The 18,317-nt window shown below is 46.8% G+C and overlaps 1 protein-coding gene and 1 long non-coding RNA gene across 7 annotated transcripts in view; both read right to left on the bottom strand.

The window, feature by feature from the left end:
• YDJC (YdjC chitooligosaccharide deacetylase homolog) overlaps window positions 1-18,317 on the bottom strand; it is a 123,125-nt gene that overhangs the window by 7,539 nt on the left and 97,269 nt on the right. For 2 of the 6 annotated variants that reach the window (XM_081175113.1, XM_081175112.1), the window contains exons 3-5: window positions 8,919-9,097; window positions 4,289-4,448; window positions 2,260-2,359 (exon numbers count right to left, since the gene is read on the bottom strand). In XM_081175113.1, coding sequence (XP_081031239.1) covers window positions 2,260-2,359; window positions 4,289-4,448; window positions 8,919-9,082 — 424 coding nt within the window. In that variant the 5' untranslated portion in view covers window positions 9,083-9,097. Of the gene's footprint in view, window positions 1-2,259; window positions 2,360-4,288; window positions 4,449-8,918; window positions 9,098-10,372; window positions 10,857-12,674; window positions 12,745-12,770; window positions 13,000-13,411; window positions 13,531-18,317 lie in introns of those variants that run through there. The other 4 variants (XM_081175110.1, XM_081175115.1, XM_081175114.1 and 1 more) reach the window with 4 other exon arrangements.
• LOC308576080 overlaps window positions 1-18,317 on the bottom strand; it is a 114,454-nt gene that overhangs the window by 71,826 nt on the left and 24,311 nt on the right. The window lies entirely within an intron of this gene.

Below are 18,317 nucleotides of genomic sequence, written 5' to 3'. Positions count from 1 at the left end.
ATGGGAACAGAAAGAGCTGCTTTGGGGATGGGTGTGAGTGAGATGGAACTGGAACCAGTTCCATTCTTAAACCAGCTTCCCAAGCGCTGAGACTGCGGCACTGCAGGGTACCGCGAGAGACAAGGCTGAGACCTCCCTGCTCTCCAATTGTGACTGGAGCACCTGCTCTTTGAACTGGCGAAGCAACAACATAGACTCCCAATAGATTCTCGCAACAACAGCAGCGAGAATGATGGTGGCCAGTTACTGGAAAGGAAATAATATCCCAACCAAAAGGGAATGGTTAAGTACCGTATTTTTCGCTCTATAAGACGCACCAGACCACAAGACGCACCTAGTTTTTGGAGGAGGAAAACAGTAAAAAAAATATTCTGAATCTCAGAAGCGAGAACAGCAAGAGGGATCGCTGCGCAGTGAAAGCAGCAATCCCTCTTGCTGTTCTGGCTTCTGGGATAGCTGCGCAGCCTGCATTCGCTCCATAAGATGCACACACATTTCCCCTTACTTTTTAGGAGGGGAAAAGTGAGTCTTATAGAGCAAAAAATACGGCAAATTATGCGAGTATCTGGAGTTAGCCAAATTGACGGACGTAATAAGGCATAAATCTAAAACTATGGTACAGAAACAATGGGAATGCTTAAATGAATATTTACACAAACAGGGCTCAAAAATACGAAAGTTTGGTTGTGCTCAGACTAACCTTGTGAAGAATATAGAGAATACAAAGAATTGATGGATTGCAATTGAAGAACAGATGTTAAGGTGAACTAGATAACCAAGAGACGTGTGGTGAATGTGGTGGAAGTCTGTTATAATATTTTAACTAGAATTTATATACTGAAAATGTTTCAAATATGAATTTGGTATTTTGGTTATGGAAAGTATTTTTTCTCTTCTTTCTTTTTCTTGTTTCTTTTCATCTTACCTTTCATCTCTTTTCTAATCTGCATTTTGAAAAATGTGTAGATAAATGTTTTTATGTATTGTTTCTATTTCTTTTTTTCTTTTATTTTCTTGTAATATTCAATAAAATTTAATCAAGACGTATTAAAAAAGGGGGGGAGAAATAGACTCCCATCAGGCTTAAGGCAACCTTAGCAGGGCAGGTAACCTGACTCGAGGCAGCTGCCTGCAAACTGTGAGCTCAAACCCCGGGGAGGTGTGGGAGAAAGGGGTGGCTTCCAGTCCTTCAGTGTCATAGAGCCCCCATCATCTAAGGCATGGGGAAGGGAGGCTGTGTCCTTAGGGCTAGTGAGGGAACCGGCCTTGAGTCCAGAAGCCTGTCTGTGTGGTCCTTGGCACTCTCTCCCCAGGGCTTGTCTCCTTTCCAAGCCCAAGCGCCCTCTCCCCAGACCACGGCCTTTCTTCCCTGTTTCTGCCTGACTAGAGACACAGGCGGCGCTGTGGTCTAAACCACAGAGCCTCTTGGGCTTGCTGATGAGAAGGTTGGCGGTTCGAATCCGCACAACAGGGTGAGCTCCCGTTGCTCTGTCCCAGCTCCTGCCAACCTGGTAGTTCGAAAGCACACCAGTGCAAATAGATAAATAGGTACCGCTGCGGCGGGAAGGTAAACGGCCTTTCTGTGCGCTCTGGTTTCCGTCGCGGTGCTCCATTGCGCCACAAGCGGTTTAGTCCTGCTGGCCACATGACCCAGAAAGCTCTCTGTGGACAACCGCCGCCTCCCTCGGACTGAAAGGGAGATGAGCGCCGCAACGCCATACAGTGGTACCTCGGGCTAAGAACTTAATTCGCTCTGGAAGTCCGTTCTTAACCTGAAAATGTTCTTAACCCGAGGTACCACTTTAGCTAATGGGGCCTCCCGCTGCCGCTGCACGATTTCTGTTCTCATCCTGAAGCAAAGTTCTTAACCCAAGGTACTATTTCTGGGTTAGCGGAGTGTGTAACCTGAAGAGTCTGTAACCTTAAGCGTCTGTAACCCGAAGTATCACAGTAGTCACCTTTGACTGCACCATAGCTGTCAACGTTTTCCTTTTTTTAAGGGAAATTCCCTTATTCCGAATAGGATTCCTCACAAGAAAAGGGAAAAGTTGACAGCTATGGACTGCACTTAACTTTCCAGGAGTCTTTTACCTTTCTTTAACTCTGCCTGACTGGAATGTGTCCTGGAACTCGGACCAGGCCTCTTGCTCCCCTGAATGGAGAGGAGAGGGTGCGTGCGGCAAGATAAAAATCCGGACATGCAGCCCTGCAGAGTGGAAAAGGTGTTTCATCCTTGCCTAAGGTGTGGATTTGCCTTACCTGGGAGGACGTGAACATGCTGGTGTCCGTCCATGTGTTGAGGCAGGTGACCTGTGAGCTCACGGAACAAGTCAACTTGCGCAGTAAGTTCGTGTTTCACCTAAGAATGTAAAAGGAAAGGAGGGCAGGTGAGGAGAGTTGCCGTCTATATAAAGAAGACGCCCTTCATTTAGAAAACAAAAACAAAAAACAAGTGAGGAAGCAGGGGCCAGATGGAGATGTTCAGAGGCCCTAAGCACTGGAAATTTACATAAATTAATAACTTATTTTTCTTATACGCCACGCATCTGACTGGGTTGCCCCAGCCACTCCGGGCAACTTCCAGCAGAAGTACAAGAACAACAACATCAAATATTAAAACTTTCACCAAACAGAAAAACACCTACAGAAAAAATTATGTAATTATTCTTTCAGATTTGCCAGGAAGGCATTCCACAGGTACGGCACCACTACCAAGAAGGCCCTCTGCCTGGTTCCCTGTAACTTCACTTCTCGCAGTGAGGGAACTGCCTACGAAATACTACATAATTATTTAACTCTTTCAGATCTGCCCGGAAGGCATTCCACAGAGTGGGTGCCACTACCAAGAAGGCCCTCTGTCTGGTTCCCTGTAATTTCGTTTTCATGGTGAGAGAACCACCAGAAGGCCCTCAGTGGTGGACCTGAGGGTCTGGGCTGAACGATGGGGGTGGAGACGCTACTTCAGGTATAGAGGGCCCCCACCCCGTAAGTAACTCAAAGTAAGAACAATACTAAATAAATCTTATTTGAGATGACACAAAACTTCCATGTACACTGAAATGTGCATGCATGCGCATGGTCCACTTATCTCACCATGGTTCAACACCAAGGATCTCCCAAACGTGGCCCAACGGACCTCCCCACTGTCCTGTGAAGGTGTTTTGGGGTAGCCTTGGCCACCTGGCCCTACACCTGATGTCAGACATAATGTCAGGTGTGGGCAGGTAAGGTCAAAGACAGCTTAAAGTGGGCTTTAGTTATTAACTTTCTGCCTGAGTTTAATGGTGGTCTTGTAAGGTAAGAAATAAGAGATAAAAAAAAGTTTAAATTAGCTTTTGCAACAACAAAAACCCAACAGAGGATTTTTTTATCAGGAATTATAGGTGCAGATATTCCAAGGGAGCAGAAAAGACTTTTTATGTATGCCATGACAGCTGCCGGGATGTTATTAGCCCAGAGATGGAAAGAACATAAAGTCCCTACCAGAGAAGAATGGCAAATCAAATTGTTGGACTATGCCGAAATGGCAAAACTGACCAGGAAGCTCAGGACTCAAGAAGACCAGAACTTTAACAAAGAATTGGTGGGGGGGGATATAATTTATCTTGGAGACCACTGTAAGCAGATGAAAACACTAACAGGATTACAATAACACTTGTAATGTAGCAATGGAGACAATGGGATGATATAAAATATGGATTATTGGAAAAGATGCAGTAGAAAAGAATAGAATCTGTAAATGTGGAAACATATGGTGGTATCGTTATAATTTTATACTGAGAATCATAGAATCATAGAGTTGGAAGAGACCACAAGGGCCATCGAGTCCAACCCCCTGCCAAGCAGGAAACACCATCAGAGCACTCCTGACATATGGTTGTCAAGCCTCTGCTTAAAGACCTCCAAAGTAGGAGACTCCACCACACTCCTTGGCAGCAAATTCCACTGTCGAACAGCTCTTACTGTCAGGAAGTTCTTCCTAATGTTTAGGTGGAATCTTCTTTCTTGTAGTTTGGATCCATTGCTCCGTGTCCGCTTCTCTGGAGCAGCAGAAAACAACCTTTCTCCCTCCTCTATGTGACATCCTTTTATATATTTGAACATGGCTATCATATCACCCCTTATCCTCCTCTTCTCCAGGCTAAACATGCCCAGCTCCCTTAGCCGTTCCTTGCAAAATCAAATAAAAACTATTTCAAATAATAATAATAATAAGCACCACATGGTTTCTCCCACAGTCGATACCACCTGGGCTAGCAAGCAAAGCCCTGTATGCGTGTCTTCCTACCTCAGACATGTTCAGGAGACCATCGGCTAACGCTCTCCGGATCCCCATCTTTCCGTGGAAAAACCCTTCTTCGTTGAGCAATGTGGACTTCGCTTTCAACGCCGGACAGACAGGAGAGCCCTCAGAAAGATTGGCATGGAGCCCTATTGGAATGCGATACCTAGGGAGGATATATTTCAAAACACCAGTTAATTTCCAGCTCTCACTAACACATCACGTTCTGTGACTGATGGGTTTGCAGGGAGAGACTGTGTCGTGTCTTTCAGCCCAGAGGCTCATTAGTTCCTAAACATCCTTGCGAGATGTGTAAGAAATACAGTGGTACCTCGGGTTACATACACTTCAGGTTACAGACTCCGCTAACCCAGAAATAGTGCTTCAGGTTAAGAACTTTGCTTCAGGATGAGAACAGAAATCGTGCTCTGGCAGCAGCGGGAGGCCCCATTAGCTAAAGTGGTGCTTCAGGTTAAGAACAGTTTCAGGTTAAGAACGGACCTCCGGAACGAATTAAGTACTTAACCTGAGGTACCACTGTACCTCTGTTTTCTTCAGAGCTACATTTAACACCACAGACATTGCTTCCCTACATTTAAAACTGAGGTAGATCCAGCAAAAAAAAAAAAAAAAAACAACCCAATGTTTTGGGTATTTTGGACTTCTCAACATTTTCACAGGAAGGCATTGTTTAGTACAAGAGGTGTGATGTTGGAAACACTTCGATAAATGAACTTGTTGACCCTGGATAAATCTCTGATACCTTTGACTGTTTGTGTACTTTTGAACTATACAGTGGTACCTCGGGTTACATACGCTTCAGGTTACAGACTCCGCCAACCCAGAAATAGTGCTTCAGGTTAAGAACTTTGCTTCAGGATAAGAACAGAAATCGTGCTCCAGCAGCACGGCGGCGGCAAGAGGCCCCATTAGCTAAAGTGGTGCTTCAGGTTAAGATCCGTTTCAGGTTAAGTACGGACCTCCGGAACGAATTAAGTACTTAACCCGAGGTACCACTGTAAACCTGTAGTGTTGGGGATTAAAAGCAGGACAACAACAAAAATTCGATTACATGAGGCTTTGTGGTGGCAGAATGTGCCCTTGGACTCCAATTATGATTTCTCAATTGCCTGGATGGAGAACAGAGAGGGGCTTGTGAATGTGAAGAAATCAGCTCACAATACAAAGGTAAAAAGGTATTGCTCCACCCACTTTTGCCTTTGGCTCCACCCAGCACCGGCCCTGGGAAGGTCGTATAAATAAAAATTATTATTATTATTATTATTATTATTATTATTATTATTATTATTATTATTATTATTATTATTATCTTCCCAACCTTGGCAACCACCTGGCCCAGTTCAATTTTTTTTATTTTGCAGGATCTGCTTAGGGGCCAAATCGGGTGCTTAGCCGCCCCTGGTTTAAAGGACAGCTCAAGATAAAGGCAGGTTATCAGAAGAGGCCTTGCCCTTGGAGAAAAAACAACAGACTATTTATTTCAAACCAGCCCACGCTTCTAATTTATGTAATAGGCCCGGGGATGAAGGAAACCCTCTGTAGGTGGCCGATAACCCAGGAATATTTATAGCAGCAAACGCCCACGCAGGGACAATCCTTTTAGTCAGCAGAGACTGTTAAAAGGATTAAGGTGCTGGCTTTCAACGACTATATTTATCAGAGGAGTAAGCAAAAAAAGTGTGACCCAGATCTGAGCTGCTCTCTTAAACCGAGGCTACGGGACCTACAGGTGCCGACGTAACAAGGTTAAGCTCGCATCCGCGGTGCAATATCTCGCATGCGTAAGTGCTGGCAGGAATTGTTAATTACTCACGCACAACCTAATTAAGTGTCCAAGGCAGGATCTGCACATGTTCTCTGGCTCCCTGCATTAGAGTCTCAAGGTAGGAAAAGCCAAGAGAGGGGGCCGGCGTGCTAGGAAGGAAAACTAGCTTCTTAGAGTGGCTGAGATAGTGAACAAAAGCTGCCGCCACTCCGAAGGCTCTGACCTGGATTCGAAGAAGCCGTTTCAGACTGGAGTCACGCGGCCTCATGGGCCGGACTCAGCAGGGCTTGTAATCAGAAACGGGGCCAGGTGTTTTCTATATTTACAAAAAGTGTGCCGGTAAAGGCCGTCGGCTCCGCAGGCTGCTTTCAAAAAGAGGAGAGCATCGAAAAAGGCCGTGGGTGGCACTTAAGGTTTCCCCTGCCACAATCTCCAGCCCTAAAATAGCAGAGCTTTATTAGCTGTTGTTACAGTGGTACCTCAGGTTACATACGCTTCAGGTTACAGACTCCGCTAACCCAGAAATATTGCTTCAGGTTAAGAACTTTGCTTCAGGATGAGAACAAAAATTGTGCTCCGGCGTCGTGGCAGCAGCAGGAGGCCCCATTAGCTAAAGTGGTGCTTCAGGTTAAGAACAGTTTCAGGTTAAGTACGGACCTCCGGAACGAATTAAGTACTTAACCCGAGGTACCACTGTATTTGTCATAATTACCCTTGTTATTCTTACTATTATTTTGGCCTTGCACATATGTGTCTCAAAGTGGTGTACAATAAAAACAGCTTAAAAATCAGTTTAAAAACAATGCAAAAAAACCAGCGCGCGCGCACACACACACACACACAGGTACCCATGGCAGAGACCTATTCATTCAACTGGAAAAGCATGTCAGAACATAGCTTCAAACTGTAGACTGTGAGCGCCTATCATATCTCAAAAGGGATGTTATTTCACAGATCAGGAGTACCTGCACTAAAAGCACTGCACTTAGTTGTGCAGAACAGGCTCCTGAGACCTTTGAAACTTGCATGTGAAGCACTCTCTGCAGACTGCAGAGTCGTACTGTGCATATAAGTGACAAGGCAGTGATAGGAATCTGCCTTATCCTGAGCCAGACCAATGATCCATCTAGCTCAGAGTTGTCTGCACTGGCTGGCAGCAGAACTCTAGGCGTTGCCTTTAAGGTAAATCCATTATTTTCTGTGCACATACACCGGCAACTGATTTGGACTACTCCAATATCACCTTTTGAGGCGTCTTAAGTTGTGTTTTCCCTGAAGCTCCATTGCAAGTAGCAGATCTTGCACAACATTCTCTCGAAACGGAAGCCCCTTGTGTTCTCGGTGTTCCTAAACGCTTCGCTTTGGAGCATACAGAACAACTCCTCAATGCTGAGAGCCAGTTTGGTGTAGTGGTTAAGAGCGGTAGTCTTGTAATCTGGGGAACCGGGTTCGAGTCTCCGCTCCTCCACATGCAGCTGCCAGTCACACTTCTTTGAAGTCTCTCAGCCCCACTCACCTCACAGAGTGTTTGTTGTGGGGGAGGAAGGGAAAGGAGAATGTTAGCCGCTTTGAGACTCCTTAAAGGGAGTGAAAGGCGGGATATCAAATCCAAACTCTTCTTCTTCTTCTTCTTGTGCCAGACTGACCCTAAGAGCCTATCCTCAGTGGCCGACTCTCCTCCTTTCACTCTGATAGGCGCCAGTCAGCACAAAGGGGGAGAAGGCTTCTTTCTCAGGGGTTAAAAAGCTCCTTCCCATGTTCCCATGTTCACGTGGCACAACTCTGAAGCTCTGAAGCCTTTTCACTCACCTTGGATCTATGGAAGCTGTCCAATCATAGTTCTTAAGGCAAATTTTCTCTGTACCACCCTGTGTCCCAAATGCATCATTGCACCTTAGAGGCTAATCTTCCCTCGGTAGAATTACGGATCTGGCATAGGACACTTAACTATTGGCTTCGCCTAAACTCAAATCCCCCCAGTCTAATATCCCTAGTGCTGCAAGATTGTCACAAGAGCGCCTGGACTAAAACTGTCTGTCAAAAACTTCACTCTTGTGATTTATCACCACAACAGCTACTCACTTTGGGTTTTAGTAAAGCAAACAGTCTAATTTGTCAGCGCCTAAATGATATCGAGCGTCAGAACAACTTGGCCACAATAAGGAAATTTTGCCCGTGGTATGACTATTTTCCACCTTCCCATTTCGACTCTCTGGCACCCTCTCTGCATCACCTAGCAATTCAAAAATATAGACGTGCTTTTACTCTCTCGAGATTGAATGTATTGCCCTCGGCTGTATTTGAGGGACGATTCCTATAGATTCCACACAAAAAACGCTTATGTCCCTGTGGAGATGGCAGTACCAAATTGATGGCTTGCACTCTTTATAAAGACTTGAGGAATGACATTATCACCCCTCTTATATTGTCCATTCTGGGTCGCCCAGCCACTGCCACAGTGTCCTTTCTCTTGGCAGATCAAGACGAGCAGGTGACAGCAAAGCTTGCAAGGTTTTTAGCTGAGGCAATCAGAATAAGATCCACTACTTGACTATCGATTCAAAAACCTAAAACGTATTTTATATAATTGACTTTTTATTTCTATTCTTTGTATATTGTATTGCCGTTTTACTGCTACGGCTGATGGCTGATGCAAATAGATATTCATTCATTCATTCATTCTGAAGCCTTTTAACTGGGGATGCCAGGATTTGAGCCCAGGACCTGCTCTGCACAAAGCATGGGCTCCACCACCGAGCCAGCGGTCATGCTCAATTTCATGGGTGGCAGGGCTTTGTGAAACAGGCGCCTGCGTGAGAGCAAGAGACAGAAAAGCAAGGGAGCTCTCACCTCCTCGCCAGTTGTGCTGCATCGGACGCAGCGCTGCCGTTCACCAGGAGGGACACGTTGGACACGCCGCCGGAGAGAAAAGACTCCACGATGCCTTGGTTTCTTCTTGGGCAGTAGCCAAAGTCATCTCCGGTGACTATGAGCTTCACTGCGGCTCTGGGCATCCTTAGGAGTCAGCCCTGGAAGTGGGGGCAGGGGGAGAGAATGCAAGAGGAAGTCTTGAATAAATCACACAAGAATCAAGCCCGCCAGAGCGCCCTCAGGAAATGTAAGGACAGGTCTGGAGCAGATCAAAGCATGAGTCAGCGTTGGCTACAGCTGTTGCCACAGCACAGAAGTGAACAGTCTAGGTGCCGGTTCCATAATTGCTAGTATCACCTACGTTGCTTTGCCCATCCTCCTGGGAGGTGCAGAAAGCAAGTTTATTTTGCTATTCAAGGAAAGAAGAAAGGAAGGGCGCGTCTGTATGCAAAGTTACTCAACAGGATTAGCCTGGCCTCGCTTTCTCACACACAGCCCTCCCTCCAGATTAAAAGGTCAACAGGTTTAAAAATTCCTGCAACAGGGTGAAAGCGATGCAGCAGGAGCAAAGCGTTAGGTGCTTCCTGCTAAAAACCGACACCTTCACTGGGTGCGGGTGATCATTGCGGAGGGGCAAAGTTAGGCCAAATCCCACTTACACCTGGAATAAAGCAGAGGCATTCCTCTGCCCAGCTCCAACAGCCAGTGTTGTGTAGTGATTGCAGCGTCAGACTAGGACCTGGGAGACCAGAGTTCGAATCCTCACACGGCCATGAAGCTCACTGGGTGATCTCGGACCAGTCTCTCTCTCTCTCCCCCTAGCTTACCTTATGGGATAGATAAAAACCTAGCATGCATTCTGCAGCATTCGAACCATAATACAGTAAGGTGTAATATAAGAAAGGAAAGAAGCAATAGAAAAAGACAACTAAAAGCCAATAGCTGCCTGGAGAGCTCAGTTGGTTAGAGCACGGTGCTGATAATGTCAAGGTTGCAGTTTGGTCCCCGTACAGGACAACGGCATACAATCCCTTCCAATTCTTTAAATTATATGATTCTGTGAAGGTTAAATTTGGACACACTGTGTACGAGGGCTTTGCAGGAGTGGGCGAATGGGTCCTTCCAAATGAAACCAACGTGAAGCTGGATGGTTGGGGTTTCAGAAGAAGGTCCCGTCCCACGATAAAAAAAATTGCACTGGGACTGAAGCTGCCTTAAAACTTCAGCAGTGGAGCAAAGGTTTCCCTTTTGCTGTATTGACTTCCCTTTCCCCTCTCCAGCGTTCAGAATGGCTTAGAGCCCCTGTACCGCTCCTTCTTTCCCAAAGTAGGAAAGTCCGGCATTGCAGTGTGTTTGCCCAGCGTCTAGGGCGAATACAAAGAAGGCACTGAGACTCCTCCGTTCCATTTGCGGAAGGAATGAGCTGTACTTACGGGCATCCTGTTGAATCTGCTGAGGAGCAGAGATGAAGGAGACTGGTTTGTCAGGACCGGCGTGGTTTAACCGCTCAAGAGTGTGTTGCCTAAGATAGAAGGAGACTGTCGAAAGCATCGTCTCGACTTCTGGAGGCGGGGATAGGCGTGGCCTGAGCAAATCGAGGCGCTTCTTTGCACAGTCATCTGGACTCTATAAGGAAGTAGCTAGAGAAGACTTTGCCTTAGCCTTCATGGCCGGCTGGGGCTGATGGGAGATGTAGTCCAAAACAACTGGCTTCTAAGCAAAGTTTTCAAAAGGGCACGCAAATAAAAAGGAAATGGGTTAATTGACTGCTGGGGCAGTTCAGTTGGTAAAGCAGGGGACTCTTAATCTCAGGGTCAGGAGTTCGAGTCCTATGCTGGGTAGAAGATTACTGCATTGCAGTGGGTTGGACTAGATGACCCTCATGGTACCTTCCAACTCTACAATTATACCATAGTAAGAGCTTTGTAAGAGTAAGTAGGGACGGGGGTGGCGCTGTGGGTTAAATCACAGAGCCTAGGACTTGCTGATCAGAAGGTCGGCAGTTCGAATCCCTGCGACGGAGTGAGCTCCCGTTGCTTGGTCCCTGCTCCTGCCAACCTAGCAGTTCGAAAGCATGTCAAAGTGCAAGTAGATCAATAGGTACCGCTCCAGCGGGAAGGTACATGGCGTTTCCGTGCGCTGCTCTGGTTCGCCAGAAGTGGCTTATTCATGCTGGCCACATGACCTGAAAGCTGTACACCGGCTCCCTCGGCCAGTAAAGCAAGATGAGCGCCACAACCCCGGAGTCGGTCACGACTGGACCTAATGGTCAGGGGTCTCTTTACCTTTACCTAATGGGGACACATCCCCCCAACAGAGGTCATCATACAGGGCAACCCAAGCAGTTTCTGTGCCAAAACTGGGCCTAAACCCTGACTGATGCATGCAAAAGGTTCAAGGTGCAACCTCTAATGGCATCTTCAGGTCGAGAAAGGACCCTGCCTGAAGTCCTGGAGAGCTGCTGCCAGTCCGTGTAAGCAGTGCTGAACTAGATGTACCCAACAAGTCCGAGTCAGTGTAAGGCAGTTTCCTATTTTTCTTACAGCAGGCAAAAAAAATAAATAATAATTTAAAAAATTGTTTCCAGACACAAATCAAGGTCATTACCTTTAAAGCCCTAAATCAGGGGACTGGAAGCGAAGACAGACCTCGCACTTTTTGAAATACACCGTTTCAGAAAATGAATTCGTAGCATAACAAACACACTGAGACAAATTGAGTGACTGGAATGAATAGGATGCCATTCAAACCTAGAATGAAAGTGATCACTAATGTGGTTTTTTAAGGTGACTTTTCCCTAAGAAGCTCATGCGCTTATGTCAAGAGGTCTTTGGCCATGCTAAAATTAGTATGCTAACCGTTTTCAGCGCTGTCACTTCCCCACCCCCAGCAAACACCATGCCTTAAAATATGTCCTATCTCAATAAAAAAAATAACTTTCCAAGTAAAAGCTTTGAATTTGCTTGACTAATAACACTTGAAGCTCCTTAAATGGGCTTTGTTGATTTGAAATATTCAGCTCCAATTCTTTTCGCTACTGGAAAAGCTTCTGAGATTTACACAGCACATAAAATTCACATGGTGTTAATTTAATTGAACTTTTTATAAGTTTTATTTACTACATGCAAGTCAAACATCCTAAATCAGGTCTTAATTGATTTAGTTGCAGGGGGGAGGGGGCGATTCTGGAAAATGAACCAGCATCAATTTTCTCTTTCTCTGTCTGCAAATTGAAGATAATGCTTTTTTACCTCTGAGAAACTGGGCTTGGATCCACAAATGTTTTGCTGTAATATAATCATTTAGTCTTTAAGGTATTAACAAAAAAAATATTTTACTGTACTAAAAATTGAACACAGCTAACACCGCCTGCGATTTATTTGCTGGGGCAATTCCAGGCCAGCACACCCAATTTCCTTATCATCATTATCAAAATCATTTCATATATTTGTATAGAGCTTTAATTCTATCAAGGTTTAATTGTTTTTTAACCGTTGATAGTGGTTTTCTTATTGCCTCCTGTGAGCTGCCTTGAGTCGGGGGGGGGAGGCATTGTATAAATGAATTAAAAATGATTAAAAATAACAGCCACCAGACGGTCCGAGGACAGTTCCCAGCAACACAAAATAAAAGCACTTTAAAACCAATTGCAATCTCACAACTGATGTGCAATGCCTATGTATACACATAGATCTATAGATCTACAGCGCTCAAGTGTCAGAGCGTGATCATTACCTCTCCCAAGTGATGGTAAACAAGGAAAAAGATCGACCTCCCTATTTCAGTTCCCCTGCTGGCCCCGATTCTCCCAGGCACTCCTCCTAAGCTCACCGGCCTCTCCACCCGCAAGTCTTTCCGCAGCATTCCTCTGCCCCCCAACGCAGGGCGCCATCGCAGATCGAGGAGATCCCACCCTCTTCCTTTGCCCCCAAGGCGATCCGCTTCACCTTCACACCTCCAGGCGCTTGATCCATATTTCGCGACGCTGCAAAGGCGGCTCAGCCTGGGAATCCTTTATTGTCCCCGGCGCGAATTGCTCCCATCCCAGCCTAATGCAACGGTGCGATCCTGCGCGCTCCAGAGAGAGGGAAGCCCCAATGTTTGCAGCGGGTTTGTTTTTTTTTTTTTTTTTTTTTTTGCAGCACCTCAGAAGGGGTCCTGCAAGAAAGCGCAGCTATTTGGCCAGCCCACCCCCGCAGCGACCCACCCCTCCAAGAAGGGCAGGATCTGCAAGCGTGTGTGTGTGCCCCCTAGCTATATATATATCTATTTCTGCAAAGGTCCAAAGAAGGGCAAGGGAGAAGGGCCCGCTGGTCTCCCGTCCTCCCACCTCCCTGGAGATCCGAATCTCCCACGCAGCGGACCCCACAGGGGACTGCAAAGCTAAGGCGAGGACCCCCACCGCCCCACCACACTCCTAGTCGCCGCCCACGTGTCCCAGGCTAACGGGAAGGGAGATCTCTTGCACTCACCCATGGTGGAACAATTGCAGCAACCGCAGCATCCATGATCCGCTTCCAGCAGCAGGAAGCTATTTGCAACCTGGGAGGGGAAAAGAATCGGTTAGGTCGGAGCGGGGCGGCAGCGCCCCCTGACGGCACAAAGCGGGGACGCGTTGGGATTTAAGGTGGATTTTTTTTCCTGGCGGGGGGGGGGGGAGAGGCAGGCAGCTCGAATTAGTTTAAGGACCCCATCTCCAGCGCCCGTTCGGAGCACATGGCTCCCTCCCCCTCTCCAACCCCCAAATAAATCCTGGGAACTGTAGTTCGCCCCTGCCAACGTGCTACAGCTCCCAGCACCCTTAGCTAACTAACCCAAATATTTGCTTCCAGTGTGGCATAAGAGCCAACTCCTAGGGGCTGAGGTCCTTTCACCTCCCCCATAAAATATTTGAGGGGGCTGCCCCCCCCAAGTTGATGAGAATTACCATTCAAATCGTATAGTTAAAGCTATGGTTTTCCCAGTAGTGGTGTTCGGAAGTGAGAGCTGGACCATAAAGAAGGCTGATTGCCAAAGAATGGATGCTTCTGAATTCTGGTGCTGGAGGAGACTCTGGAGAGTCCCATGGACTGCAAGAAGACCAAACCTATCCATTCTGAAGGAAATCAGCCCTGAGTGCTCACTGGAAGGACAGATCGTGAAGCTGAGGCTCCAAGACTTTGGCCACCTCATGAGAAGAGAAGACTCCCTGGAAAAGACCCTGATGTTGGGAAAGATGGAGGGCACAAGGAGAAGGGGACGACAGAGGACAAGATGGTGGGACAGTGTTCTCGAAGCTACCAGCATGAGTTTGACCAAACTGCAGGAGGCAGTGGAAGACAGGAGTGCCTGGCGTGCTCTGGTCCATGGGGTCACAAAGAGTCGGACACGACTAAACGACTAAACAACAACAACAACCATTCAAATGGTGTGTGTTCCACATCATGTGATTGGTTATGCGGTGATTACCTGCCCCCCCCCATATTTTATTCAAGTCGGCACCCCTGCAGTGTGGTGTAGTGGTTAGAGTGTTGGAGGCCAAGGTTCTAGTCCCCATGAAGCTGGCTGGGTGACCTTGGGCCAGGGGGAGGTGAGATATAAATATACAAAATACAATACGAGTTTCCAGGAGTTCTAGAGCTGCTCCTTTCTTCACTGTTATCAGAGCCAAATAATTCCCAAGGTTCTTTGTTAGAAGTCATGTACACTAGGTAAAGGTAAAGGGACCCCTGACCATTAGGACCAGTCGCGGACGACTCTGGGGTTGTGGCGCTCATCTCGCTTTATTGGCCGAGGGAGCTGGCGTACAGCTTCCGGGTCATGTGGCCAGCATAACTAAGCCGCTTCTGGCGAACCAGAGCAGCGCACGGAAACGCCGTTTACCTTACCGCCGGAGTGGTACCTATTTATCTACTTGCACTTTGACGTGCTTTTGAACTGCTAGGTTGACAGGAGCAGGGACTGAGCAACGGGAGCTCACCCCGTCACGGGGATTCGAACCACCGACCTTCTAATCTGCAAGTCCTAGGCTCTGTGGTTTAACTCACAGTGCCACCCGCATCCCCATAACATCACTGTTATCGGAGCCAAAGAATTCCCAAGGTTCTTCGTCAGAAGTCCTGTGCACTGACTGGACTTTAAATGTGTGGTGTGGATTTGCCTATTAGTTTATATTTTTATCCTCCTGACCGTATGTGGTGTAGCTGTGGAAGGGAGCATAGCTCAGCGGTAGATAGACAATAGTGAACTGGGTGCAGCTGTGGTTTGACTCCATATATAACAGCTTCTTATGGTTTAACCCCATCTTTAGTCTTCATAACAACCTTGCAAGGCAGGCAAAAGGCAGAGACCAGCCCTGGACCACCTCCATCCCAAATTGCCTGACCTCCTCTGCCCTCTCCATCCAGAGACACAGGACGCGTCTGCACTACACATTTAAAGCGGTATTGTACCACTTTAAAACAGTCAAGGCTTCCCCTAAAGAACCTGGGAAACGCAGTTTGTTTAGTGCACTGACACTTTCTTGGAAAACCCTATTCCTGCACTGAGCTACAGTTATCAGAGAGGTTTAACAATCAGTCCTTCTTCCCAGGGAAAACGTGCCATCTGTCTCCCTAGAACAGGCATGCCCTACAGACACATGTGTCCCCCAGCTTACTTTTATGTGGCCCCCGCACCAAATTTTTGTTGTTTGTTTATTGATTTGTTTCGTATTGGGGCCACCTGACAAGGTGCTCTGCCCAGCTGCATGGAAGAAAAACATTCCACACATGATAGTATGAAATGGCACAAGTTCAGAACAATTAAGATTCCATTCCAGCTTGGGAGAATGTTTGCGGTCCGATCCAACAAGGTTCTGCCTAGAGATGCTGGATATTCAATCTGCAGAAGAATATTCTACAAAGGTGAGTTGTTGAAGAGGGTGTATGAGGAATATTTGTTAGATAAAATGTCAATTTGGCCGCTTGGTGGACTAGGACAGATGTTGCGCTTGCATGTTCATCTGGGAGGGTACCACCGTGATGGCTCAGGTTTACGCCCTCAGAATTGGTGCCCAGAAGGTGAGGATATTAATAGACAAGATGTTAAATTGTTCTTATATGCAACAACAGAGGCAAGAGTATTGTTAGCCCAGAAATGGAAGCAAGAAGAAATTCCGATGGAAGAAGAATGGCAGACAAAATTAATGGACTACTCAGAATTAGATAAAATGACAGGAAGGATTCGAAACCTGAGGAACCAGAGATTCACAGAAGATTGGAAGAAATATACAAACTACTTGAAGAGCAATTGTAATCAACAAATTACTCTAGTAGGACTACAGGAAGTTTTGTAAGGAGAAATATATGAAATATTGCAAAGTAGAGAAAGAATAGAATCATAGAATCATAGAATCAGAGTTGGAAGAGACCACAAGGGCCATCGAGTCCAACCCCCTGCCAAGCAGGAAACACCATCAGAGCACTCCTGACATATGGTTGTCAAGCCTCTGCTTAAAGACCTCCAAAGTAGGAGACTCCACCACACTCCTTGGCAGCAAATTCCACTGTCGAACAGCTCTTACTGTCAGGAAGTTCTTCCTAATGTTTAGGTGGAATCTTCTTTCTTGTAGTTTGGATCCATTGCTCCGTGTCCGCTTCTCTGGAGCAGCAGAATAGAGGTATTAGTTATGAGATTTAAATGTAATAGTGAAAGTAAGTAATGTATATTAAGTGATTAGATTGGAAAATTTTCAGATGTGATTGATGGAAGTAAAAAAAAACGGTATAAGATATGAAAGTATGTTTAATTATTGTTGAAAATGATATGTTGAAAACTAATAAAAAATTTTATATATAAAAAGAGAATCGGTGCCCAGGACGCATGCAATGGAGGGCTTCTTCGTGGTGTCTTCTCAAGGATTCTCCATCTTGCTGAACACAACAATCGCTCCCCTTTCCCCAATTTTTAAAAGTCATCCGCTGAAAGTAAATAGTTTAGGCTTTCTGGGAAGAGCAATCGAGCCTTCCTTTGTCTGCCAGCTGGGTGGGGACATGGGCAAAAAAAGAAGGGTAAAGGTAAAGGATACCCTATGGGGTGCAGCGCTCATCTCATTTCAAACTGAGGTAGCCAGCGTTTGTCCACAGACAGCTTTCCGGGTCATGTGGTCAGCAGGACTGAACTGCTTCTGGCACAACGGAATACCGTGATGGAAACCAGAGCACACAAAAACACCGTTTACCTTCCCGTCACTGTGGTACCTATTTATCTACTTGCACTGGCATGCTTTTGAATTGCTAAGTTGGCAGGAGCTGGGACAGAGCAACGGGAGCTCACCCTGTCGTGGGGATTCGAACCGCCAACCTTCCGATCGGCAAGCCCAAGAGGCTCCGTAGTTTAGACCACAGCGCCACCAGAGCCACATGAAAGGGAGCATCAGAGAGAAAACGGGACAGAAGAAAGAGGGAGGGGAAATGACCACATCACAACAACCCTGCGAGGTAGGTTAGGCTGAGAGGCAGTGGCTAACTGCCCCAAGTTGTCCCGTATGAATTTCATGGCTGAGTGGGGATTTGAACCCCCTACTGGACACAGGTGGTGCTGTGGGTTAAACCACAGAGCCTAGGGCTTGCCGATCAGAAGGTCGGCGGTTCGAATCCCCGTGATGGGGTGAGCTCCCGTTGCTCGGTCCCTCCTCCTGTCCACCTAGCAGCTTGAAAGCATGTCAAAGTGCAAGTAGATAAATAGGAAGGGGAAGGTAAACGGCGTTTCTGTGCGCTGCTCTGGTTCGCCAGAAGCGGCTTAGTCATGCTGGCCACATGACCCGGAAGCTGTAGGCCGGCTCCCTCAGCCAGTAAAGCAAGATGAGTGCCCCAACCCCAGAGTCGGCCACAACTGGACCTAATGGTCAGGGGTCCCTTTACCTTTACCTTACTGCTCAGCTCCACACCCAGATTTGCATTGTTCTCATATCGTCCTGTAGATGGCAGCAGCCACACATCAGGCTACCTGTGGTTCTGAGGACAGCAGTAGAGACCTGAACTGCTCTCTCCCTCCACCAAAGGGCCTCTGGAGGGTTTCATCCTGCACACACACCCAGGAAGAGTGCCACGGCAAAGGGAGCTTCAACTATCAGCCAGGAAAGGAGCAATGGTCTGGATGTTGCCTTCTCCCCTCCCTATCAGAATTGCCTTTTTTGCCAGTGTAGACAGGTCCAGTGAGGACAACCTGTGACCATCAACTCTCATCACCCTTGAGCACTGGCTGGGGCTGATGAGAGTTGAGAGTCCAATGACACCTGGGAGGGCTGTGTGTCTCTCTTGCCACTAAGTATAATAATATAAAATTAGAACAGAGCCTACCTTTATAAATACATCTGGCAGAAAACTCCTATCTACCTGTAAACAGACATCTCTTGCA

The sequence above is a fragment of the Podarcis bocagei genome (assembly GCF_964188305.1).
Source record: "Podarcis bocagei genome assembly, chromosome: 16".
Lineage (NCBI taxonomy): Eukaryota > Metazoa > Chordata > Lepidosauria > Squamata > Lacertidae > Podarcis > Podarcis bocagei.
The sequence above is the reverse complement of the archived record's forward strand: the minus strand, read 5'-3'. Positions and strand labels throughout refer to the sequence as shown.